The sequence below is a fragment of the Zootermopsis nevadensis genome, unplaced genomic scaffold (assembly GCF_977971745.1).
Source record: "Zootermopsis nevadensis isolate Lab colony 2312 unplaced genomic scaffold, Znev_1.0 Znev_ptg000061l, whole genome shotgun sequence".
NCBI lineage: Eukaryota > Metazoa > Arthropoda > Insecta > Blattodea > Termopsidae > Zootermopsis > Zootermopsis nevadensis.
This window is the reverse complement of record NW_028259192.1, coordinates 1,273,620-1,298,304: the sequence shown is the minus strand read 5'-3', so window position 1 is coordinate 1,298,304 and position 24,685 is coordinate 1,273,620. Positions and strand designations below refer to the sequence as shown.

Below are 24,685 nucleotides of genomic sequence, written 5' to 3'. Positions count from 1 at the left end.
TGGAATACTCACTCAAAATGAACCAAATAATTATCCCAAAAACTTACTATCCGGGTTATAGACACTTTTAATATCACGTTTTGTGTTTACTGATGTAATCCATATCAAGCTTTTCAGGTTACAAGAAAGTTTTGATCTGCAAACGTGCCTGTTCAGCATGATAACAAAATGTAAATTATTATGCATTATCAGCTGTTTGAGTTATTGTTTCTAGTATCGTGAACGGAAGTCCGTGGCAAAGATCTTAATTCGTACCTCAAAGGCGGAAAGATCATACGTGGTATTGTCGACAGAATAAGATTCAATGAATAGAAATGCCATACTCCTTGATTTAGAGATCAAGAATTAAGTAACTCCGCTCAAAATCCATTATATGCGTTGCAGTATAAATTACATTGTGTTTAGATGACACCAATAATAGTCTGTTGCGTTGTGTGACCTGGTAAATGTGGTTTCGAAATGGCTGTGGAGTCTACTAAGCCTCGTAAGGAAACCTGTAAATTGTGGCGTAGGAATTACATGAATACGAAACACTGCGCAGTCGCGCAGTGTGCGCGCGCATACGGAAATGGGTCTACTTTATGCTACCGCGGCGTAATCTGTTGTGAATATTCGGCATTTATCATTTATAAATGAAATGGTAATGGTTTTAGCAAGGAGGGCGTGGTTAAAGCGTTGGAACAGTGGAGTGTTAACAGATTGGGTAAGTAAATTCATTTTCTGATTTTGTAATCACAAGTATTCCCACGTACAGCAATTTCATAATTGTTCAGAAAAAATTGTGTTGCTGAATAATCACAATGCCAGTGCTGGTTATAGAAGGATTTTTAAACGTAGTTATTGGTCTGTTATTTTTAATGTTTTAATATGAAACGTCGACGGAATATTTTACAGTTTAATAGAATATGTGATCATGTAATTATAATTAACTTAGTGGGTTACAAATGTGTCGTATTACGTCTTTGTAATAAGGAATGCTAATATTTAAGAATCTCTACTAAGCAATGAACAGTATTTTTATATTACAGTAAGGAAATACAATTTCATAATGTATTAATGATACCCAACAGTTTTTTATAAATGCATTCACAAACGCTTGTGGTTCCTGTTAGAATGTGTTTATGAATTCCCCATATAACATATAGATAAATACTAATTTATAATACCGTTTAAACTGGGCTGAAGTCTTTGTGGTATATTTGACGAAGTTGAAATCGTGAGTAGTTATAATTTAGCTTCAGTCTTTCGTGTGTTTTGTACATGCGAGGATAATAAATAAAATTGGGCATGCTTGAGTTTAAGTTTGTTTTGAGGTTATGGTAGCTTATTATTCAAATAAGCTTTAAATCCAGAGAGAGAGTGAACTTATTTCTAAATGTGGTAGTAACTTTAAAGCTACTTGCTTGCCCAGTTTATGTGAACTTTTGTAGTTTCAAGTATTACATTTGTTACGTCGTATGGGAAGAACTTTGTCTTGTAAACATGCCAAATTGGTGCTTTATTTACAATTATTAATTGTGACATAATTTTTTAACCCAAGTTCACTATTCTATTGCTGAATTTCGTCTGTGGTTACAAGATCGAACACACGTTCGACTTAGAAAAGGCAACCGGTCACCACATTGTACGGTTACACCATAATAAGATTTAAATTTAATGCATTATAATTTATAAAATGACACTGAGTCTTGTAACAAACTAATTTTTCTTTTATTATAAAATGATAAAAATTACAATTGTTCCGAGAATGCACGCTGATTTACGTTATTACCAAAACAAATTTTTAGTCGTTTGATTAACGACGAGGAATCGAATCGACTTACTCCCCTAATTTTTAGTGTTATCATACGGACAAGATGCCATGAGAACACTGAATTTGAGTCAAATTAAGTGTACTTTAGTGTTTAATTTCTGAAGGCTTAAAATGTTTGTGTTACTTTAAGTGTTCAGGAGTCACAAATCAAATAATATGCCTTCAACCCTGCGTCACAACCCAAAGACCAGGCGAACACCAGGTCTCGTAATGCAGTCTCCTATTTAATAATTGCACCAAAAGTTTTTTTTTAAATATGATTCTTATTTTTTTCATAAACGAGGATTTGTGGGCTGTATTTTATGTTCTTTGCATTGGTTACGAAGTTACGTTATATTGACACTTTATATTTCATTGTGCCTTGTTTGATAACTTTTGAATGTGGTTGAATTCTGACGTAATTTCTGATTCACTCATTGGTTATTTAACAACACTACATCAGCTGTAGAGATTATAGGGTGTCCAGCGACGTGAGAGAGAAAATTTATTTTTTGGTGCCGGATGTATTTCCGAGGCAGAACCTCTGTTTTAGTGTTCCAAAGAAACAAAGTTCCTTCTTCAAACTCATTTAGCGAGCTGTGTCTTAATTCAGTTCTGAACGTAATGAACAACCATTTAACACAAAATTTATACATTCGTAATAATAATACCGTTAAGGCCACGCAGACTTCTGAGGTGGGGGCAGCATGGTTTTGGGTCTTCGTACTTTGTATTGTGATAGATTTTATCGAAATAAAATTAAAAGAATGTACAAATGCAAAACCTTGGTAAAATATAACTATTATGACAGCTTGACGTATAAAATTTATATAATGAAATATGTTTATTAATAATACTGTTTAACCGGCACAGAACTGAAAGGTTTGACACTTCTAATCCCGAAGCCAGCAACGGGATGTGAAACTGATGATACAAGCGTTAGTAGGTGTTCATTATGGTTTAGCAAAGCAAATAGACGTTTCGGGCGTATTGATGTCACATCTTTCATGTCATTTTTAGTGACCTTGAAACATTTTTTTTTTTTTTTTTTAAAATTATGAACTTGGTTTAAAATTTTGCAACAGTGACCTAGGATTTTATTGGCACAAGAGTAACCCTTGATCACTCTTGTTTTCCCCCTCCAACATCGTAATCATTTATAGTGCGACGTTTAGAATTTTTGTTATAGTGTTCAAGGTCTAACTGTTCGTAACATTGGTGTGCGTCTTACGAGCAGTGAGTGCTTTCAGTAGTTGTAATTTTAATCTCCTGTTTGCATTCACCAGAGGTGGTATTTAATTTAAATTAAATTAAATTAAATTAAATTAAATTAAGCTGCAAAGTGCAGGAGCGAGAGTATTCATTATGTTTGTATATTTCATTTACTTTCTCGCATCCACCGCGTACATTTGATCATAAAAACGAATAAAACGAAGAAATAACTACAAACATCACGTGTGACAGGTTTTTTTTTACTCAAGTATATTATTAAAAAAGCTGGAAAACTATGAAATATGAACTCCGAGGAAGAAATCATTTAGGAACGTATCTAAAAGTGTGAATACGTGCCGTTTTGTGATGCCTGCAGCAGGTCAGATGAGCCTAATTATTATTGAGTGTAATATAGAGGAATTAACATGATAAAGTGGTATAAATATATTAATGGGGAAGATAACATGGTCCATTATACAAAAGGCACATTTTTGGGATGCTGTTTGTACACTGTAGTGCCTGAACTGTTCACGAAACAACGTGGTATTAAAAGTGTCTATGCCAATCCTGTGAACACCTGAAAAATCATGGATACTTTATTTTGTACGTTGCGCGTCAGACACTCGTATTAGAAAACCGGACTGCCGTGTCTATAATTGTGATTTATGTGTACAGGTAAAAAAAGTATCTTTTGAATACGAGGTAACTGAATAGTTTTCTAATACGAGCGTAAGTCGTGTCTGTCGTGAAAGCCGCTGCTTGGAACATAAATGGCAGTCCATTTCAATTCACCACGTTTAATGTACGAAGTTGACAAAATGGTTGCCTTGTTTCTAACTGTGAAACAGGGTTACAAGTGCCGTGTAAAATAACAAATTATGTTTGATTTTATGCTGCATTTTACAGACCTATTCCATTATTTGTGCAATCTTTCAAAACCTAACCTAACCTACACCAATTTAAAAGTATATAACACGATTATTGTAAATATTATACATATGTATGTATATATGAAAGATACGTCATAGTGAAGAGGCGATGTTGCGAATGTATAGACGGCTATTTAGAGTTTTATTGACATATCAAATAAAGATACTTTATAAGATTGTAGGGTCTGTACCTGCACTTAATACTACACTACTGTGTGTAATTTTGTTTAATTACATCATGCTTCCTTTAGGTACGAAGATTTCCCAGTAATAGAGGTCACCACACATTAATATTCACAGCGAAGTTTCTCCTTAATTTGCAAGTTTGATTTTAAAGATATTAGATTTTTAAAACACGAGCGTGTCTCAGTTATGTTGTCTAATGATTCGAAGCAGTCACTTTGCATAGGATAATAATACATTTTATGGGGATATTGTAATAATCTATCCATCACGTGTTCTTTTTTAAATAATTGTTACTATACAGTATAGTCAGTTAAGATGCCATCTTGGTCTGTAGCATTATTCCGTCAGTGGTGTAGTTCTTTAGTCCCTGCTCACTGATTTTGTAGCAGCAGTTGCAAGAAAGTGTATTTTTATTTTTGAAGAATGAATAAAACTGATCAGGAAGAGAAATATTATATCCCCAGAGAAATTAATCGAAGTGTGGAGTGCAACAGTGTAGTTAGACTGATAAACTTCAGTCGCATTTTTCAACATTCTTGGATTATGTTACTGCAGTATTACATATTTTCACAGAATCTAAAGTGTACGGAAGAAGTTATGAAAACTGCCAAAACATACGTAACCTTGTTCCATTTTAAGTTATTGAATACAGAATAGTTGAACAGGAGTTATGATATTGAGGTTATGTGAGCAAGATATGAAAGTAAGAACCACTATAGTAAAAAACGCTAGACACATTTGAAAAACAAATTACGAACATGCAAAAGTATTCTAGTTTCTCACTTTTCGATATACATATTAAAAAGTAGAACTGTCCTGCTGTGCGCCGTGTAGGCTGTTGAGGGGGAAATGAGGTTAGGTATATTGTTTAGTTTTAAATTGCTGACATCCACATCTCATTTGTTGCACCATTGTGGGATTTATTTATAAATGATATATTCATAACACTGTGAACATATAAATTTATAGAAAACAAAGTATAATGCAGTTAATAATATGGCCTTTTCATCCCTTGCTTTGGTCTTGGATGAAGTCATTTTAACTCCTTATATACTAAGTATGTACCTGACTCCTGGGCACAGCGAGGTCAAGGTAACCTCACGTGTGCGACTGCTTCTTCTCTGAGCTGCGTCGAGTTTCGGTACCTAATACAACTTTTACTGTAAATGCGACGTAAAGGTTTTGAAGGACGGGATAGGAAAATACAATGAAATTTCCATGTAATGAAATTCAAAACCAGCCTTTTGGAATTTGTTACACAGATACATATTTCCCGACGGCGTGGTGCTTAAGCGCAGGGACAGCTTTAATTCGTCAACACGCTATATAGATTTCAGCCTATAGAAATGGGCTTAAATATAAGTCCCTGAGATCCATAATTTGCTTTGTTATAAAGAGGTTTTGATACATGAAAATTTTCTTGTATCGTGTAACATTTTGAAATTTTTTTATTATAAAAACCACTTTCACGTATTTACAACCACTTTAAGATAAAAATCCAGATCTACCAATACAAGAAACAAAAACATCTATACAAATTAATTTCTTTGTGATCTGTACATGATAATCATAGATATCACTAAATTAAGTGTCGCATTACAGAGTATAAGCCGAGAAACGGGCCCATTTATAAACATACAAAACAAAAAGGAAATGCACATACAATTATATAGGCTTGTATATGCAAGTGCACCCTCATCTTAAATCTGTCGTAATGTTAAAATTACACGAACAGATGAAACGAAACTGAATCTGCCAATTAAATATTAAAAAATGGTAGGGACTCAATCGACCACAGCTCTTCATACGACAATTTTTTCAAAATTATAAACACTCCACAAACTGATTGAGATATACGGTTATCTAGTCACAAGAGCACACTCAACATCTCAAATAAAAGTTTCCACCGAGAAATCATTCTCTCAATAATATTGATAATTATATAAGGAAAAGGTTTAAGACATCTTTAAGAAGAATCAAAATGTACCTCACAAATGGAATGTCTAGAAGGGGAAAAAATAAAACCTCTTATACATTCTCTGAACACATTTTAGTTAAAAACTTAATTTCTTTTAATCTGGGCTTGTCTTTAGGGGGTTAATGATATAAGTTTTGTTTTTTTTCGTAAGTTTTATATTCAAGCAATTTCATGAAAACAAACTGTTACGCTGAAGAATGACCACTTATTGGCATATGCAAAGATTTTTACTGCTTTAACAGACTCAAATTTCCCTGTCAATGACGCCAATCAGCGAGGTACAATTTGCAAAACTCTTTTGAGTAACATAAAATGGTGGTTGAATAATGTACAGAGGTCTTCTGGGTTGTCGTTCCATGTTTACCAACATTGCTCTGATGATGGAGGCGCTACAAACCAGAAGGCAGCCGTCTTTGAACTCACCACCGTAAAAACATAAAATACTTCAGAGTAGTTTACAGATTTATATCATAGTGCAGAACTTCTGAAGAGTGACAGAAGGTGGGAGCGATAGCTGATCGACACCGTCCCCTCTCAAGCAGCACAAGTCGAGTGTTCCTTTGGCCTGTGAAGGATGACCTGGGACTCTGTAGACTCCTGGTGTATACATCGTGCCTTGCAAGTGTGGTAAAGTCTACATTGGGCAGTTCGGCCATTCTATCGAGACCAGAGTCGAGGAGCACCGGCGCTACATCCAGTTGCAGCATCCAGACAAATCCGCCATGGCCGAACACAGCATCAACTTGGGCCACGGCATTCAACTCCAGGACATCGCAATCCTGTCCGCCAAATCCAGATGTGTGCACTGGACGATCAGGAAGTCAACCAAGATCAAGCTAAATCCAAACACGAACAGAGGACGGCCTTCGCCTGAGCTGGTCATGGACATAGGAAGCATCTAATAATACAGCAGCGCCAGTTCCAACTGGGCTACTGTCGCTAGTCATTCTGAGGATACAACCCAGCCCTCGGCACGTCCGTATTTTCACCGTTCTTCTTCCTCATCACATCCATCCACCTAACGTATGTCCAGTGATCATCTACTGGACCACGAGGGCTGCTTTCTCAGATCCTTCTGTCAAGTCCTTACGCCTCCTGCTTGTCAGGTTGCAGTTCCTATTGGTTCCCAGGCCCCTACCTGATCGTGACGCCACTCCCCACTTGTCAGGCCGAGGGTATGCGAAAACCGTCAATTTCCAAACCAATTCCATGCGCAGAGCTTAATGATCACCCTGATGATGGGGGCAGCAAGGGCCTCTGAAACGCTACAAGACTATACGGAGCTACAATACAGAAGACAGCCAACCGCTGCAAAATTCTATTCGTTTCTTTCCGAGAGATTTCTTTTTTGGCGATGGAAATGCAGGATTTTGAGAAGAAAATCTCTTTCCATCCTTCAAGATTCTTTTTACAGATGAGATAAATACACTAGTAGCTTCTCTAGTTGACCGAGCAATATTATAATCCGACTTATACTTTCCTTTATGTAGTTTCAAATACTCTAAACCACTTCTGTTGCCTACCAGCTACACTTTTTGATACTGACCACACGTTATCGAAAAACTAAACTGTTATATAAAGATTTTACTTGATATCCTGAACAGAATCCAAAGTAATAATCTCAAAATTTCCCCAATTAAATACTCCCACAAAACAAAAGTTACAAAGACAAGGACAGAATAACGCCCTAGTGACTCCCATCCCGAAGTAGGAGTACGATGGGCAGCGCTCGAGTTCCGACATACGCGGCGGAGGGTTCGACACCAAGTTGTTATTTACACTATACGCTGTGGTCTGGTATTTTATTAATTTTATAGCCTAGTTTCACATTTTTGTGCTACAATATTATCATCAGGGCATGAGCCACATATTTTGCAATCAAAACCAAAACTACGATGTCCTGCATAGGCTATTTATGTAAATATTTGCACTCTGTAGCTTTCCACATGGCTGGAAGGATAACGAATAACATATTTTCTCATGGCGTGTCAGTAATCCAAAGCCCACTCATTGTCCTGCAGAAACGCATCGACCACTTCCTTCATCGCAAAGTTTGGAATAAGCTGGTCTTGCGTTAACTTCACTCTTGTTACAGGATCAAAATGTCCCACCCTCTGTGGAGAAGAGAATTAAATTAATCAGATTTAGTTTTAAATTTGATATGATGTTCTTTTGTAAAACACGCTTCCTAAATCGTGTCTAATTATTCCGTTGGACTTTATCCATGGTCAAAGTGTTTTCTAAACTTGGGCAAGATGGCTGACTGCACGTATTTATCCTTTATTCCCTTACCCTCTTTCCCGTTCTTACGTCTTTGTACGGACTTGGCGTGGTTTGAGACGTAACATGGTGGATTTCTGACGTGGAAACTATTTTCTGTTTAGCTGAATTAAACACGTCGTACACTTGATATTTTATGATTTACAACTTTGAAATATTTCTTATCTCCCACAGATGATTTTGGATTGGGGTTAAAAATTCTGAGTTTTCTCCATCTGTGCCGATTGTCCAAACTTGACGTCATCTAGACTACAGGGTCTAGCAACGTAGGGTTTTCCTTCTACCTTAAGACAGAAACAACTTGCAAACCAACGTGGTTTCAGTTACGAAATACAACAGAATAATTATGCACACTGTCAACACCTCATCAGGAACCGTTGAACTATGGTTGTGAAACGTCAGAAATAGTAAAACTATAAGAAATTTAAGTACGCCAGAATTTTTAAACTTTACCAATTCAAGGATCTTACTTCCAAAGATTTCAAGACCCTGTCTTCCTACTCTCTTCCCCCAAATTTTCACCATCATCAATAACAAATCAAAAGCACTAAATGAAAGCTTACTTCAGCAGAAAATCTCTGAGAATCATAATTATGCACATGGTTCACACACTCTGTATAATAATTGCGTGCATGCCCTTTTCTGTATACAATCTTATGAATAACACTCAAAAGTACTCTGAATCTGGAACATCTCCGCTTTCTCGTGTGATGTCAGACCGGAATTTAGCTTGAAGTATAAAATATCCCCTAAATAACTCAACATCAAAATCAGTCCAGTGCCTTTTTTTCATTTCTGAGCAGTCAAAGTGCGATCGAGCGCAGAGCTGCAATCGTCTGCATCGAACAGTCAACGAGTTAGGCCACCTGTTAACCCATTCTTTCCCGACTTGCCCAAAAATATTTGTAAACGTTGTCCTCAGTTTCATAATCCGCGTAGTTTGTATTTTTTTAATAGTCAGGGAATTAACGTGTCTTTGGATCCTGAGAACACGCTGAATTCTGATGTGTTTTAATTATTTTAATGTCTATCCATGTGTGTTTTCTTACTCTCACCTGTAACTTTATAGTTTCGTTCACTACCGTACAAGAATTGCTGGTAAAGTCAGGTTATTATACATTTTATTACATTTATACTCTAATTATACGATAACAAAAACTTACACAACGAACTTGACACTTGAGAGGCATACGGCCACTGGTACAAGCTCTCGTTAATTACGGCCTGGAGTCGTATTACAAGAAATACCGAGACTGGTACGGCAAGATTACAAACCTGCAGATGCTCTTCGATGTCCTTTCTTTCATACGTGATACCACTGGGCGTGATGACGGGTTCACAAAGGATCTCAAAACTTATTTTCCCACATAAATAATCTGGAACGTCACGTTTCTGGACGGAATAAATAAAACTGTTAGTGCAACCATAATTTTATCTCATCTCAGTTTATGATAAAGAAAATCCCACTACATGCAAATGAATCTCTTAAGTTCACGTCATGCAAAAATTTTTAAGTAGACTCGTACAGAACGACACTTACTCTTCGTCTGTCGTCGACTTTTGCAAATATTGAGTTCAATTCACTTGTGATGTTTTCCTGTGAATAAAAATAAGACACTGTAAATAACCATGAGATCAGAGATCTCGTGGTCTTCGGGATAGTAACGAGATGAGTGTGTTCGTCTGAAATGTGGTATCTTCCTAAATGTCAACCTGGCATTTCTTTCCAGAGGCCATCATTGGCACAAACTAACTGGTACAGTAATGAAATCTTCTTGCATTCAGTCCCCACGAAAGCCTCAAGTCTTACGGTCTTCACGATGTTGACGATTATTCAGCTGTTCTAAGAATTTTCTGCTGAAAGCAAATCACCACTCTGAATAGCTCCTCCTTTCTTAACGTTCAATGCAGCCATTCTTTCTACACAATTTTCTTTTACCAAAATTGTCCCCTTCCGAAACCCATAAACGGCAGAGTTGTTAGTGGCCGCGATTTTTGTTCGGGGTGTCCGAGGCTTGGACACCAATATGCTCGCTGAAAATGTTCATGAGTTTCAGTTCCTTAAAACAGGCCACGACTGCTTCCTTCCATATTCCTTCAACTCAATACTTTACCGCCATTCAATGTTTTAAGCCTGCGCAACTGAAAAAACATACGGAAACTACCGGATATAATGAATACAAAAAAAGTTACGTACACTTTGCTGCTCCACTTCTGTTATCTTGTCCTGTATTTGATCTTCATTGGCGCTATTTTCATATCGCAGTTTTTCAACTTGCCTTTCTGCGTCTTCACGTAATAATCTATTTAAGTAAGACTGGAAACAACGGACCAGTATTAACATTAATAATACAGTACAGTCTACTTCTTCTTTCTGGAGTGGGAGTATAATAAATTAAGAAAACAATTAACAGCAATAAAAATGTAAAATAATGAGTCTCAAACCATTCCAGTTTTAATAGATGCATAGTTTTAGCAAAAAACAAAAATTAATATAATTTGTCTCTCTTGTATCTTAACAGCCACTGTAATGGCCATAAAAAATAATTATTTACCTGGTAATCATGTAAAACAGTTTTCAATGTCATCACTCTGTGAAGCCCCCCCTTCAAAATATACCATTCCAAAATTATTTTTCTCTGATTTCCCCCTTTCTTCCTCCTGGACATATCCACCTGTCCCATCTCATTCCGCTGCACATTTGACAGATAAGTACTTTAGAATGTGTATGGAGAACATGACTCTACCCTATCAATTTGAAAAAGTCCTGGCAAAAGCTAAACATTTTCAGGATTTAAATACCTGCAGTTCAATTTCTTGTGCTATCCTCTTCTCCTCTTGAACATTCCACCTCTTCTTCCGAGCAGCTCGTAGCTGACTTGCTATGTCATCACCAAAGTTTAATTTCTGTTCTCTAGCCAAGTCATTTGCTAGAGGACAAGATCATTAATGTATAAAGCAATCAACGAGATCCACAGTGACAGGCTACGTGGCCGATTTTCAATTCCTGGCTGTCAAATATGAATATGAAACCTAAATAAACTGTGATTGTTTCTAACAGCATCAGCACAATGCCTTCATCATAGTTCTACTGTGATAAGTAAACATTACCAGGAATATAGATACAATGGTGATGTTAAGAGATTACTTAGAAGATTTTGTTTATCAGCTGTCTTCTACATGTTGTACTAAATGAAACATATCCTGCTGTTATGCCTTTTTATGTCCAGTCTTCAAATTCTGTGTCTACTCAGTACGATTGCATGCTTGCCACTTGAAATTTTTTTTGTCACAAATCACCTTTCAAGTTATTAAATGAAAACAATGCCATAACAGTGACTGAAAATTGTCTTGTTTACCTCTCTGTAAATATTTTATTGCTTCATCATAGTTGTCCATTTCAAGGAGTGCCTGGCCAAGAAAGAAGTGTCCTTTCACCAGATTAGGATCCATGTCAAGAGCTCGCCGACAATCCTGACATGATGCTTCCCATCGTTTCAGCTTCAGATAACAAAGGGCCCGATTAGTGAAGTAGGTTGGGATGTTGGGGTTTTTAATCTGCAATTATTAACACCGAATTTACATACTGAATTAACATTCACATTCAATTACCAAACAATTCTGTAACTAGACGACCTTGAGAATGTATCAACCATAGGCACTAAACCATATACATCATTCAATACATGCCCTATCAGAAACATGCAAACAGTTTATAAACTGAAACACGCGAAAATGTGTACACGTACAATGGCTTTTGTATAACACGACACTGCATCTTCATACTTTCTCAAGCTGAAAAATCTGTTTCCTTGGTCCTTTAATTCCTTGTCTGATAAATTTGCTGTAGAATACATGTACTTGCTCATTGCGGATTTTAAATGCCAATTACTTTCCTGAATTACATCAACAATACACAACAGTGAAATATAATACGTATGGTAAACACAAATAACAATCTTTGCACGCAATATTTCTCACTGACGAGACGCCATCATTGGCTACTAGAATGCGCACGCCTTAACCCCTGAGATGACTACCAACCTAACCGCACAATACTCCACTTGAATCCAGAGACGCCCAATCAGGTTGACTCGTTAAATTGAAATTTACTTACTGAAAATTTAAACCGATATAAACTATGAAGCCCATAATGAATTAAGACAATATGAATTTTTTTGTAAATATGGTTGGTTTTCAATTTTCTTTTTACATTGAATATAATGTCCCTACATTCAACAAATATCCCTAACTTCCCAGAAATAATCTTTGACAAGGCAGTAGTTGATCGCCTGAATGGTACTGTTTATTAAAGAGTTTCTGAGGTAGGAAGGATAAAAAGGTGTTTACCTTTTCATAATTTTTATAATAAATTACGGAGGATTATGGATATGTTTAGTTAGGTAATGGTAAACCAAACTAAGTAAGTCTGGAAGAAAATGAGTGAGTGTGTATTTGAATACAGTTCCGAGCGGAAGGTGGCTAGGCAGAGTTGAACGGAAGCTGACAAGCGCATTTGAGTGACGACGCAATGATGAAAGCCGGATAATTCTTTATACAGTGTACACTGGTATTGATAATTGTGTTAATTTGGTGTTTTGACGTTGTGTGCTTCGTCGCAATAAAAGTATTTAATACTTTATAGTTCATTTGTTTTACTCCATATAAGGCAGTGTTCTCATTTTGTGTTTAGGTACGTGAAGGAAGTTCCTTGTCATTTTTAAATTAGTTATTGCATACCTTATCTCTTAAGAATGACATTATTGTGTTTCAGGATACATAGTAATTGCATACAAGATGGGAGAAAATCCAACAGATTCTGGTCGTATATTGAAGATGGAGGTTGACTATAGTTCAACATGTGATGATAAAATACCAGAATGCCAGAAGTTAGCAAAAGATGGGAAAATACAGGATGCACTTGATACTCTTTTAGCCCTTGAGAAACAGACTCGAACTGTGAGTTTTGTGTATTTGATGTTACTTGAAGGGAGTTTGTGATCAGTTGTATGATTAATGCTCAAACATTGTCAATTTTTATTTCTTAGGGAGCAGACATGGTATCTACAGGCCGTGTGTTGGTGGCAATTGTACAGATCTGCTATGAGGCAAAAAATTGGAATGCTCTTAATGAGCATGTTGCCTTATTAGCTAAACGTCGAAGTCAGCTGAAACAAGCTGTAGCCAAAATGGTGCAAGAATGTTGTACGTATGTTGAGCAAACTCCAGACAAGGAGACAAAACTTAAACTGATTGGTACATTGAGAAATGTCACTGAAGGGAAGGTAAAGATTTTTTAAAATACACTCACAATTACAATCGTTCATGCTAAGTGCAGGTTATAAGTATGAGCCCTCCTAATGCAAGGTAATTAAACTAATCATAACCTAACTTAAAGAGGAAAGATATTTTGTGTGGGATGTGAGTATACCATTAAACAATTTGATGAGAGATTTGTACTGTAATCTGCAGTTTAGCTGTCAGTGACTTGTGTTATAATACGTATTGTGTATTAGTGTCAGGTTTCTGTTTTCCATTCTGTTATTTATTACATGCTATTTTAAAAAAATTAAAGTTTTTCTTAGAGTTAAAATCTTTTCCTTGTATGCTCAGATCTACGTTGAAGTAGAAAGAGCTCGTTTAACGCACAAATTAGCAAAAATGAAGGAAGAAGAAGGAAACATTATTGAAGCAGCAAACATCATACAAGAACTGCAAGTTGAAACATATGGTTCCATGGAGAAACGTGAAAAGGTAAAATTGTCATATTTCTTTTTTGGTGTTAGGAATTAATAAGAAAATATGCATGAAGAAATATATACGATATTTAACAAGGAACATTGTGTTTTATAGTTTGATGTTAACAGTGAAATTCTTTTCTGGAGACTGGCTGAAATGCTGGAATGAGAATGAATTTTGTGTCATTTTTATGAAAGTGTAACTTACGTAGGAAATAAAAATTTGTTACTGTAGGTACTGTATGCAAGAGTTGCAAAAAGATGCAACATTGGCTTCACCATGTCTTATCTGTAATAACCTGAGAAATTCTTAGTGGATTTTTATGTTTGACTCCGGAATTGCTGCGATACGTATCCATTTCTTAATTTGTTTTATAATGTTGGTGCTGGAGTTAAAAAGGTACTAAGGTGGAGGTGGCCTCCAAAGGCATGCAGTTCACGCCAACATCATGAAATATGTCGGCCAGCGTCTGAAATAATCGTATATCGGTCGGAAAGACGTGCAACGTAGTAATATATTTCCAAAGAAGGAGGAATCCAAAATTCTGCATGGAACTATAATGTGTTTTCTTAATGCCATGTGACTTAATTAACTTTACCTTCACTTTTGAGGACTAATATTACTGTTCATGGCTGCCTTCTGCATTGTAGCACTGTGTAGTAAGGTAGAAGTTTACCAGTGTTTCGGAGGTCTTTGCTGCCTCTGTCATCAGGGCGATGACTACACGGTGCTATGACATAGAAGACGGCCGTCTTCGGATGCACCGCCGTGGAAACCTCAAATCCTACTTAATGTTACTGTATAACAGAGTGAAAGTGTAGCGTATAGCCTTGAAAATCTTAAGGTTTAGGTGCTGAAATATTAATGATTTTATCCTTAGAATGATGCTGATGTTTTCTGTCTAAATATAGGTTGAGTTGATCCTGGAGCAGATGCGCCTCTGCCTCGCCAAGAAAGATTATATCCGAACCCAGATCATATCCAAAAAAATTAACACAAAATTTTTCGATGATGATGGGACACAGGATTTGAAACTGAAATTTTATCGGTGAGTGATGGAAATCGATCAGGAGGTAGATCCGCTTAAATCGACTTCCCGCGTCTTTTTTGAGTTTATCGTTTAAACTCGTCTTGCAGGTTGTAGTGTGATATAGCTTGGTTTGACTGTATTTAAGTTTTCTGCCCTGCATTGATTTGTTTATTCTTTTGAATTTTAGGAAGGAATTGAGAATAATGGCATTCGTATGATTATGATGATTCACAGTGGATGGGATGGGTGGGACATGTATGAGAAATGCATAAACCCTTTTATTAAAAACCTGATGACCAGATACCGCTTGGAATACATCGGCGTATTTATTCATTTGTGTTTTATTTGGCAGCACTGTCAGTTTATACTATATAGTGCTGAGTGGGGGTATGTTTAATGAATAATGAATTGGTAAGGTTATGGAAATGTGAGCCGGCGTAGCTCATTCAGTATAGTGACTGGCTACGGACTGAGCGACCAGGGTTCGATCCCCGACGGGGGCAGAGGATTTTTCCTCTAGTCTCTGCGTCCAGACCGGCTCTGGGGCCCACCCAGCCTCCTGTCCCGGGGGTAAAAAGCACGGCCGGAGCTTGACGCTGACCACTCACCCCCATCTAGTGCCGAGGTCAAGAATGAGTAGGAGCTATACCTCCACTCCCCCCCCAAATGGCCTGCATGGCGTGTAGTGGAACAGAAAAAAAAAGGTTGTGGAAATAGGTGGTCATAGTCAATTTTAAGGTACTATATGGATATTTACGTAGAGAGACCGAGGAAAACCGCAGAACATCTTGGTCAGGACAGTGGTCTCGAGGCCAATATATTAACCACAGACCATGGACATATGAAGCAGGAATTCAAACCACTTGACTGTGATGTTCGGCCACTTGGTTGCAGATGGGAGACGGTTTTAAAACGGGTTATAAATTGAATATAATTCTGCGGATACGTTCTTGTGACTCGGGATAGGGACATGTAGCAAACTCTTGTCAATGTGGTTAATTAACCTTTGATTTCTGTCAAAAGGAAAAGAATTTCTTTATCAGTCCAGTGACTGTTAGTGTCTCAGGAGTCGATTTTTTCGAATTTGTGCTTAGTTTTTGTTTTAATTTTAATCCTTTAGTTGAGAACAGGTTTTTGTGGCAGTGAGTGAATCTGAAACGTACGAGCGCATGTTCATTTACAACATTTTGGTACTTATAGACGTATTCTCGAGTACCGTTTTATTCCAGCGTCAGTATGCGACTGATAATTATTTTGTTGTTGAGGTTGATGATTGAGCTTGATCAACATGAGGGTTCATACTTGGCAACTTGCAAACACTACCGCGCTGTTCTGAACACACCGTCCGTCCAAGAAGACGCTTCTCAGCGCCACCAGGTACTGCAGAATGTGGTATTGTACTTGGTGTTGGCACCGTACGATAATGAGCAAGCCGACCTCACGCACCGCGTACTTCAAGACAAGTTATTGGAGGAGATCCCCATGTACAAGTAAGTATGGACGTGTCATGCCGTATGTTTTATAACATTTGAAAATGTATTTTTAACTTGAATTTGTTCGCCACTTTGGTTCTTGATGAATACAGAAATGAAGACGATTGAGGAATGCAGTCTTCGAAAGGTTTGCTCCACCAGTATTACAGCGACACTTCGTGTCATGGCATCAGCGAATCGATAAATAAGCATTTTAGTCGTGGCATTTCAGGAGCACATGCATCACTTTTATACTGGGATTGAGTGGGATTATTTTTACTTCCTCATATAAAACGTAAATCATTATATCGTAAAGAAAGGTTTAGGCTTTGAAAAAGTGGCTTTTCAAATGCTGTTTACCAGTTTGTTACATAACATTTTTTTAGGGCTTGCGAATATATTTATCTTTAACGAGCCTTGTTGTCTCTTTCTGTAGAGAGTTACTGCGTTTGTTCATAAATCCAGAGCTGATTAAATGGTCGGGTTTATGCGACATCTTTGAAAAGGAGTTGAAGCAGGGTTCAGCCAAGTGCAAAGCAACGGATGTTTTCAACCCGGACACCGAGGAGGGCGAGAAGAGGTGGAAAGATTTGAGGAGTAGGGTTGTTGAACATGTACGTATAAGATGCTTCAGGAAAACGTTCACCTGCTAGACCTTATGAGAATGTATTTTTAATTTTAGTGTCGACTTGCAGACATACTTTTTATTTCAAATTAAGTCACATTTGAGTCATCTTAGCAGAAGTGACTGCTTCTGTAGTTTTGCGGGCATTGTTTTTGCTCTAGAAGGTGAATTTAGAAGAATGAGGAAGAAGTAATGGGGTTACTTTGCAGTTCGTTGAGTGCCCCCGAGCACTACGCAGACTGAGCACATTAAAATCCTAGCATTCTGTCTGACTGTCCAGACTGAACGTTACTTGGTTTCCCTTACTTTCTTAAGCCAGATCCTGGGTTAATTCTTTAAGTTTGTTGTGACTCTTTGTACTTCCTGCTCCGAGTCCCTGCCAGTTAGTCATTTCTATCCGTAGCACTTTTGCTTCCCATTCGAGAGGTCCCGAGTTCAAATGTCTGCGTGGGGACTGGCTATCCTGACGAGGTTTTTCTTAGTCCCTCCAAGCAAATGCCAGGATAGTATTTTAAATTAGGCCATGACCGCTTCCTTCCACTTTCCCTGCAATTCGTTATTCACCGCCGTCCTCTAATTTGATGCTATAAAGTCAGAGTTGCTGAAAAAGCATCTTTAAATAAACTATAAATAAATAAAGTTTCCATCCATCTTCTCATCTCTTTTTTATATTCGTTACATGATTAAATAATTTACAGATTATTAACTGCTTTTATTAGCTCAGTAACTTCCATTAGATGCCACAGTCTCAAATGTTTATGTAAAGTGATATCTCCGCTTTTTTCTCGGCAGAATATTCGTGTGATGGCCAAGTATTACACTAGAATAACTCTGAAGCGAATGGCTGAACTTTTGGATCTACCTGTGGAGGTAAGGGATTGTCATCTTTGAAACAGAACGTTATCCTTGAACGCCTTCTGGAATTCGTATTTAGTTGAACAGAAATTACAGAATTGTTGTACTTAATTTAATTTTAGGTGAAATAACGTCGCTGCGTTATGCGGTTTATTTTGTGTAACAATCTGTATTTGAAATGTTATGGATTTTTATGGAATTTTGGAAGTATTTCTTGTGAGTATTTAGTTAATTAGTTTGTGTATTCACGTTGCATAACTGTGCTGTATTTTATGTTTTAGGAGACAGAGGATTTCTTGTCAAATCTTGTAGTAAACAAGACGGTTCTGGCCAAGACAGACCGGCCGGCCGGTGTAGTGAGCTTCACACAAAGCAAGGATCCAAATGATGTTCTTAATGATTGGTCCAATCATCTCAGCTCCTTAATGCAACTCGTGAATAAAACGACACATCTCATTAATAAAGAAGAAATGGTGCAGAAACACTTGTTGTCCGTCAGAGAATGAGTGATCTGGCGCTGATCATGAAGTGATGTACTCATGTTTGTAATGTCAAAACAAGTGAAACCCCCTTATGAATTTCTTCCGTAGCGTCTTTTTTCTTATAATTATGTCAAATGTTTATATTCCTTTAGAAATTAATTTCCTTGGACAAGGTGTACATTGAAAGAGCCAGGTTAGCTCAGTCAGTGTAGCGACACTACGGACTGGACGACCGGGGTTTGATTCCCGACAGGCAGAGGATTTTTCCTGTAGCGTCTGCGTCCAGACCGGTTCTGGGGCCCACCCAGCCTCCTGTCCAATGGGTACGGGGGTAAAGCGCGGCTGGGACTTGACGACCACTCGCCCCCCGTCTAGTGCCAAGGTCGAGAATGAGTAGGAGCTATACCTGCTCTCCCCCCAAGCGCCGACATGGTGTACAGTGGGACGGCTTTACTTTTAGGTGCACATTAAAAACAATTAAGAAATGTAGCGATGCTAAGAGGATTTTTGATGATATACATTGTCCAGTTGATCTACTGTTTGATGGTTGCTAATTTCAGAAATTTGAGTTTGATGTTCAGATTTGTTGTTCGTTATAGAAATTTGAAATGTGGCTTTACTTTAGAAACATCGTATTTGCACCAAACATTAAATTTGTTATGGCGTATGTAGGTGCACTTATATCTGTGTTACGCAAATTTGAAACATTTCTCCAGCCCTGACAGGTTGTCTTTTTTTTTACAAACGTGGGATAGCGATTCACGAGTTACGAAGGAGCTTCGTAAGAGGGTTTTGCCGTATCTGTGTTGTTTTGCACTAATAAGTCGACGTAGATCTTGGCGTTGTATTGTTTGCTGTAATTTTCTGAGTGCAGTAAAGGAATTTCATTTAAAAGAAATTATTCTTTTTTAAGCTGCGTGCATTTACTTTCATCTGTTTTACTCGTGCACCCACTGAAGCGCTGTCATGAGCGAAGAGTTGCCACGAGGAGAATTTTTTAATAGGTGTTAATTGAATAATCCACTTAATTTAGATGATAGTTAATTATAATATTTTAATATTTACACAATAAATTATGGAGGTTTTTATGTCATTTTGTTAGATTTATATACTTCAATGTCTTCCATGTTACATTTTTTTTTGTAGTCAATCCTAGGATTGGTTTTGCAGCCCCATTACGGGGCTGTTACTCTTGAAGATACGACGGTGGTTTCGCCTTGCCTTCCGTGCCCAGTCTTTATCCATCAGGCTGGAAGAGGAGACGCGGACAAACATACGTGAATACGTGAGCCACGTTTTGTGTCAGACGTTAAAAAAAATAAGTTTTTATGAATCTTTGCAATTGTGTGACGGGAAAAAAGACGAGCTTGTTATTTCTTGTACTGTCTGGTACGTATTTTGTACAAATTTTTATGTGAAACTGCCATTTTGCGGAGGGTGTGATGGGTGGGTGGAACTTGTTTCTTTTTTGCTGAAGGGTTGCAACATTTACAGACAGACATTAAAACCATTCCCTTTTTAAATCTAATAAAAAACATTTTACCTTTCTTTCTGTCGTAAGCACGTGATATTCTGTTAATGTCATTTATATTTGTGAGAAAGGTTATAGCGCAGGATTGAGGTTTCCACGGCAGTGAGTTTGAAGATGGCATTTTTCTGGGTTTTGCCATGTAGTCTGGTAGAATTTTGCCGACGTTTCATAGGTCCTTGCTGCATCCACCATCATGGCGATGAGTACTTTGCCACTCTACATGGCGCTACAACTCAGAAGACAGCCATCTTCAAGGTTATAATGCTCTTTTGCAGGTGTTTCAAGACCCTATTCGGAATACCTTTCGGGTCTGTAGCATTGCCAACCCTAAGTCCCTTGATGAAGTGTAGGACTTCTGAGGGAGTGATTAATTTCGGTTCAATTGTGAAAGCATATTCATAAGTCTTATTAACCACAAAGAGAAGCGGAAAAGAAACATGAAGTACTTATTAATCGATCTCTGCTTAAAAACAGCATTTATATTCATTAACACATGAACATAGGTTATGTTTTTTTTTTTTGCAACATTTTCCTTATTATGGTGTAACTGTTGCTTATAACTTTTTCATATTAGGTCTACAAACATTAGGAATTCGACTAACTGTGGTCTAAAGACGATTTATTGGAGTGGAGTAATGTACACACAGCGCCCTCACTACATGACTGTCACTTGGTTAGTCGTCTAATTAACGGGAAATGTGTTTGCTTTCAGTGGTACGACTGCAGTGCGCCATTACTAAATCAGAAGTAACACGTTTGCTGACAGTTGAGTTGGCGTGGTGTTTTGTGTCGGTGTTTTGCAGTGGCAATGTTTTAAGGAGTATATATTTCTAGATCTTTTTGTAATCATAATATCTTACGATCTGTCATTGTGTCACGCTCCGTGTTCGAATAGTTCATGTTTTGAACTCAATGGTGTGAAGATGTTATTACAATGCAAACGAACGTTGTGTATCAACAAAGTGCAACACGTTCCTTGTTACTTCGCGTATCCCATTTGTCGTGTTGTGTAATAAATCCGCTGTTTAAGGCCAATCTTATCCAGTTTCACATATCACACTGCATAGGCAGAAACTATATATTTGCATTTCGTTAAATATTAAAAGTTGTAGACTTATATTTTGTATCATGTACCGTTATGACGAGCCATGTTTGAGAAATGTGAAATTCGCGGTTTGGGTTTTATATAGGTCTGAAGCAAGGATTTCCCGGTAGAACCCAACGTTACATACGCCCTATGCGTTTAGTGTGGACACCTAACACTAATTATTAATTTGAATCTATCGACTAATTTCGTAGATGTCACATACGGACAGACAGACAGACAGGCATTTCAATTTTACTGTTCAGTTTTGTGTAAAGAATTAAAAGCGAAGTGAACGTTCAAGATGTTCTCGAAGTTTCTAAGGGATTTAAGGAGAAGTGTTTTCATGGTAGATGTTCAGTGCCCATTTGACAAGTGAAGTGACTCGGTGGCTGTTCGGGTTCACGAAGCAGCGAAGTCGTTTGGAGGTCAAGCGCATTTGCTCAACTGTAAGTAGGGCTGTTATGTGCCTTCTATTTATTATTTTTTATTTATCGTAATTTAGTAAATAGATGTTTCTATTTGCCTTACATAGTTGGGCTTGTGGATTGTGATTGTTCTTTATCGTGTAACCAGCCTGAACACTCATCAAAGCGTAAGTTGCTTTCAGAAACCTACTCACAGTTTCCTCCTTAAGAAGCTGATATTACGCACAGCTTGTAAAATTCCCAGCCTTTTACAGAACGTAATGCTCATATAGTATTCACAAGAGTCCGCGAATGGTTCCTGTCCTCAGCCAGATGAACTCAATCTATACCCTCCAGCACTATTTCCTTAATAAATGATTTTTTTTAATATCGTCCTCACTTCGATGCCGAGGTGTTTATAGTGGTATCTTTTCTTCAGACTTCCCAGCCAAAATTTTGTACGCATTTCTAATCTTTCCCAATGCGCGTTACATGCCCCGCCCTAAAGATATGCGAATCTTTTTTGTGGAACAGATTTTTTTCGTGTGTAGTTGTACACGAATTGATCACCGTAGATACACGAAACAAAAATGTCTACCGAGGCTTTTTTTTTAAAAAAAAACTCGCCAGTACTTGATATCCGCCACTGGCGACGGCGTCGCCCGCAACTTCTTCCACCTCCCGCTGCTTCTTCGTTGGCGTGACATGCACGAAGCTCTGGTTCCAGCGTGTGCTTTTTTTTGCATAGTACAGAATCTCGTATGCACGCCTTTCGAACGAACTTCACTCGCAGTTCGTGAACTGCTCTTTTTAATAAAAAAGGAGCAGAGTTACCCTTTTCCTTCTCATGTTAATAAATAATGAGAGGAAAAGGACGCAGAGCTTTGCTGATGGTCAAAAATTACGTAGAGTGGGGGGGGGGGGGGGGGGGGGGTGTTTATGATGCAAAGTATGTTTCATGTTTGGTGGATGTTTAAAACAAACTTTCCTTTCGTCTTATATTCGCTTCTGACGATCAACATGCCTCAAGCTTTCAACGTGGAGGGCCTGCAGACGTAGAATTATTCTAAAATCATCGCGTTTCTGCTTCGTATTGGGACGCCTAAATACTGCACCGCATTGCACATGAATTCTTCACAATAACCGAAATAGTACCACATAAACTTTTTCAATTTCCTGGGTTCCAAATCACACTTCTTGGCTTGTCCAGTGTACAGTTACATCATTAAATTATGGTTCGCTCGGCAGAGATAAAAGTGTCCAACTGAGCTCCGCACGGACAGGTAGCCGGCGTCTTATAGTTCTGGTATTGCTCGACAGATTTCTCCCCCATTCCAAATCATGCATTATCGATGTTTTTTAATCTCCATTTGATTTTGTACACATATGTTAGTACATTTCTTAATTATACAGTATTAATACACATTGCGTAAAATATTTCGTCATTGACACTAAGCCATTTTCTACTGCAACACTGCTTTCTGAAAATTGTAATAATGTTAATATATGTAACATATTCTTGTGGTCTATATGGGCAGACAAGATTATGGCAATAATTTGAAAGGCATTGTACGTCAGCGAACCTTCGGTTTCAGACGAAGTCCAGGTTTGGGGAGTTTATGTGTGTGTGTGTACAGATTTTTCAAGTGAGTTAAAAATTTCTCTCTTTGATGTTGTATTCTCCCATTAGCTGAGTAAATAATTAGGACGTTCCTATGTTTAGTTTGTAATCTTGTATAATCCGATGTATACTTTGACTCTTTAAATAATTTAATTGCAACTGTTTGTTTGTAACACGTGCCATGTTTTATTGTACATAAAGAGAAAATGTTTTTTATGCTGTATTTACGCAACGCTGAACAAATCGAAATACTAAGATAAAACTGTCTAAAAGTCACCTTGGTTTTAATCGGATTATGTTAATCACGCTTGTTTCCTTAGGGGCTGTTCGTAATTACGAGGAATGCAATAGAATCTGTGAAGTTGTTCACGACGGAAGTTGGCATTTATGTGACGTTTAATTTATTCGTGAACCACAGTTTTTTGTCTGTGATTCTGGCGGAGTAGCAGTAGACAGAATCATTGTAGTCGATTGGTTCTGTCATCTGGCGGAGAGGTTAGGAAACAATATGCTGAATCATCGTAATTCGTAGACTTTTGCCACCTAGCGGAGAGAATTTCACTCTACACTGTTGAGGAAATCTTTTCAGTATAATGCTGCCAAGTCGGATTAAAATAAGTGGTTTGTTTCCTCTCTCGTTTTTAGGTGTAGCATCGCACACATACGTACCTTTCTGCAATGGAGTTGGGGAGTGTTGGATGGAAAAAAGAGATTTGTACAAACCTAACCTAATTTAGTATTAAATCTGCATGCAAATGCTTAATTAGAGCATTAAAAATATGCTGTAAGGTCTAATATGTCTGCAGTTAATGAAGAATTTAGTCTAAACCGTCTCATTCGACTAAACTATAAAGACTTTTCCTTGCCCTGTTTAGAAATTGGTTAGGAAATGATTTTATACAGGTAATATACCTGGATTTATTTCAAAAGTGAAGGTGTCTATGGAAATATTGTTACTTTGGAATCAAAGATCCGAGAAATTTTATAGTGTGTATTTGTTGAAATATAGAATCTCGGCCATGACTGTCTTCAACGAGTCTGGTCCTTTAAAAATATATGTACGATCTGCGTGTTTATTGAGTATACGTCATTTTACATCAGTCGTGATTACACTCATGTACAGTTCCATGTTGTCTGTTTCTCAAACGTGTCTCCAGTGCGATTTCCCCCCCTAAATCGGAGTTAACACACCCAGAACTAGAAATTCTATAAGAGCAAATTATACCCGTCAGCATATTTCTGTAGTTTGTTTTGTTCCCGAGAGCGAAAGTGTCTTAACTACAGCGTAGATCCTTTAAGAGTAAGTTGCTGAAACGACGTTCATCAGAAGGAAATCATTTAACCGTGCAAAGTACCGACTCCTACCACTGAAACCAGCAAAATTCATTTCCAGTCTTCACTGAAATCAAACGCGTAGAATCGCAATTCCACCTGTCTGTCTGTCGCAAAACTTCTGTGACTG

At 37.6% G+C, this 24,685-nt stretch overlaps 2 protein-coding genes and 1 long non-coding RNA gene across 11 annotated transcripts in view; 2 read left to right on the top strand and 1 right to left on the bottom strand.

Annotated features, from left to right (window-relative positions):
• The first annotated feature begins 137 nt into the window (after nucleotides 1-137).
• Rpn5 (regulatory particle non-ATPase 5) lies at nucleotides 138-19,673 on the top strand. Of its 6 annotated transcripts, none has more exons than XM_022065010.2 (9): nucleotides 138-703; nucleotides 13,152-13,336; nucleotides 13,426-13,662; nucleotides 13,991-14,131; nucleotides 15,028-15,164; nucleotides 16,412-16,636; nucleotides 17,055-17,232; nucleotides 18,036-18,113; nucleotides 18,380-19,673. In XM_022065010.2, the coding sequence occupies exons 2-9, from the start codon at nucleotides 13,175-13,177 to the stop codon at nucleotides 18,602-18,604; spliced, it is 1,383 nt and encodes a 460-aa protein (XP_021920702.2). In that variant the 5' UTR covers nucleotides 138-703; nucleotides 13,152-13,174; the 3' UTR covers nucleotides 18,605-19,673. The 6 variants fall into 6 exon arrangements, with proteins under 6 accessions (XP_021920702.2, XP_021920698.2, XP_021920701.2 ...); XM_022065006.2 differs by lacking the exon at nucleotides 138-703 and adding an exon at nucleotides 12,563-12,702; XM_022065009.2 differs by lacking the exon at nucleotides 138-703 and adding an exon at nucleotides 12,662-12,719.
• STUB1 (STIP1 homology and U-box containing protein 1) lies at nucleotides 7,881-12,404 on the bottom strand. 2 transcript variants are annotated; one of them, XM_022065011.2, is made up of 7 exons: nucleotides 12,127-12,403; nucleotides 11,737-11,935; nucleotides 11,180-11,307; nucleotides 10,575-10,694; nucleotides 9,918-9,974; nucleotides 9,653-9,769; nucleotides 7,881-8,211 (listed from the first exon to the last, which is right to left on the bottom strand). In XM_022065011.2, the coding sequence occupies exons 1-7, from the start codon at nucleotides 12,244-12,246 to the stop codon at nucleotides 8,086-8,088; spliced, it is 867 nt and encodes a 288-aa protein (XP_021920703.1). In that variant the 5' UTR covers nucleotides 12,247-12,403; the 3' UTR covers nucleotides 7,881-8,085. The 2 variants fall into 2 exon arrangements, with proteins under 2 accessions (XP_021920703.1, XP_087196603.1); XM_087340477.1 differs by lacking the exon at nucleotides 9,918-9,974 and having other exon boundaries at nucleotides 12,127-12,404.
• Nucleotides 19,674-20,837: 1,164 nt separating the features above from the next.
• LOC110836788 (uncharacterized) overlaps nucleotides 20,838-24,685 on the top strand; it is a 229,735-nt gene continuing 225,887 nt past the window's right edge. For all 3 annotated transcript variants that reach the window (XR_015532589.1, XR_015532588.1, XR_015532590.1), the window contains exon 1: nucleotides 20,838-21,644. This is a non-coding gene — a long non-coding RNA (uncharacterized LOC110836788). The remainder of the gene's footprint in view (nucleotides 21,645-24,685) is intronic.

Coding starts and splice junctions, on each gene's coding strand:
- Rpn5 (XM_022065010.2), top strand. CDS start 13,175: ATGGGAGAAAATCCAACAGATTCTGGTCGTATATTGAAGATGGAGGTT. Junction 16,637..17,054: donor GAGGAGATCCCCATGTACAA/GTAAGTATGGAC, acceptor CTCTTTCTGTAG/AGAGTTACTGCGTTTGTTCA. Junction 18,114..18,379: donor TTTTGGATCTACCTGTGGAG/GTAAGGGATTGT, acceptor TTTATGTTTTAG/GAGACAGAGGATTTCTTGTC.
- STUB1 (XM_022065011.2), bottom strand. CDS start 12,246: ATGAGCAAGTACATGTATTCTACAGCAAATTTATCAGACAAGGAATTA. Junction 11,308..11,736: donor AATAAAATATTTACAGAGAG/GTAAACAAGACA, acceptor CTTGTCCTCTAG/CAAATGACTTGGCTAGAGAA. Junction 9,975..10,574: donor CAGAAGTGGAGCAGCAAAGT/GTACGTAACTTT, acceptor TTTTATTCACAG/GAAAACATCACAAGTGAATT.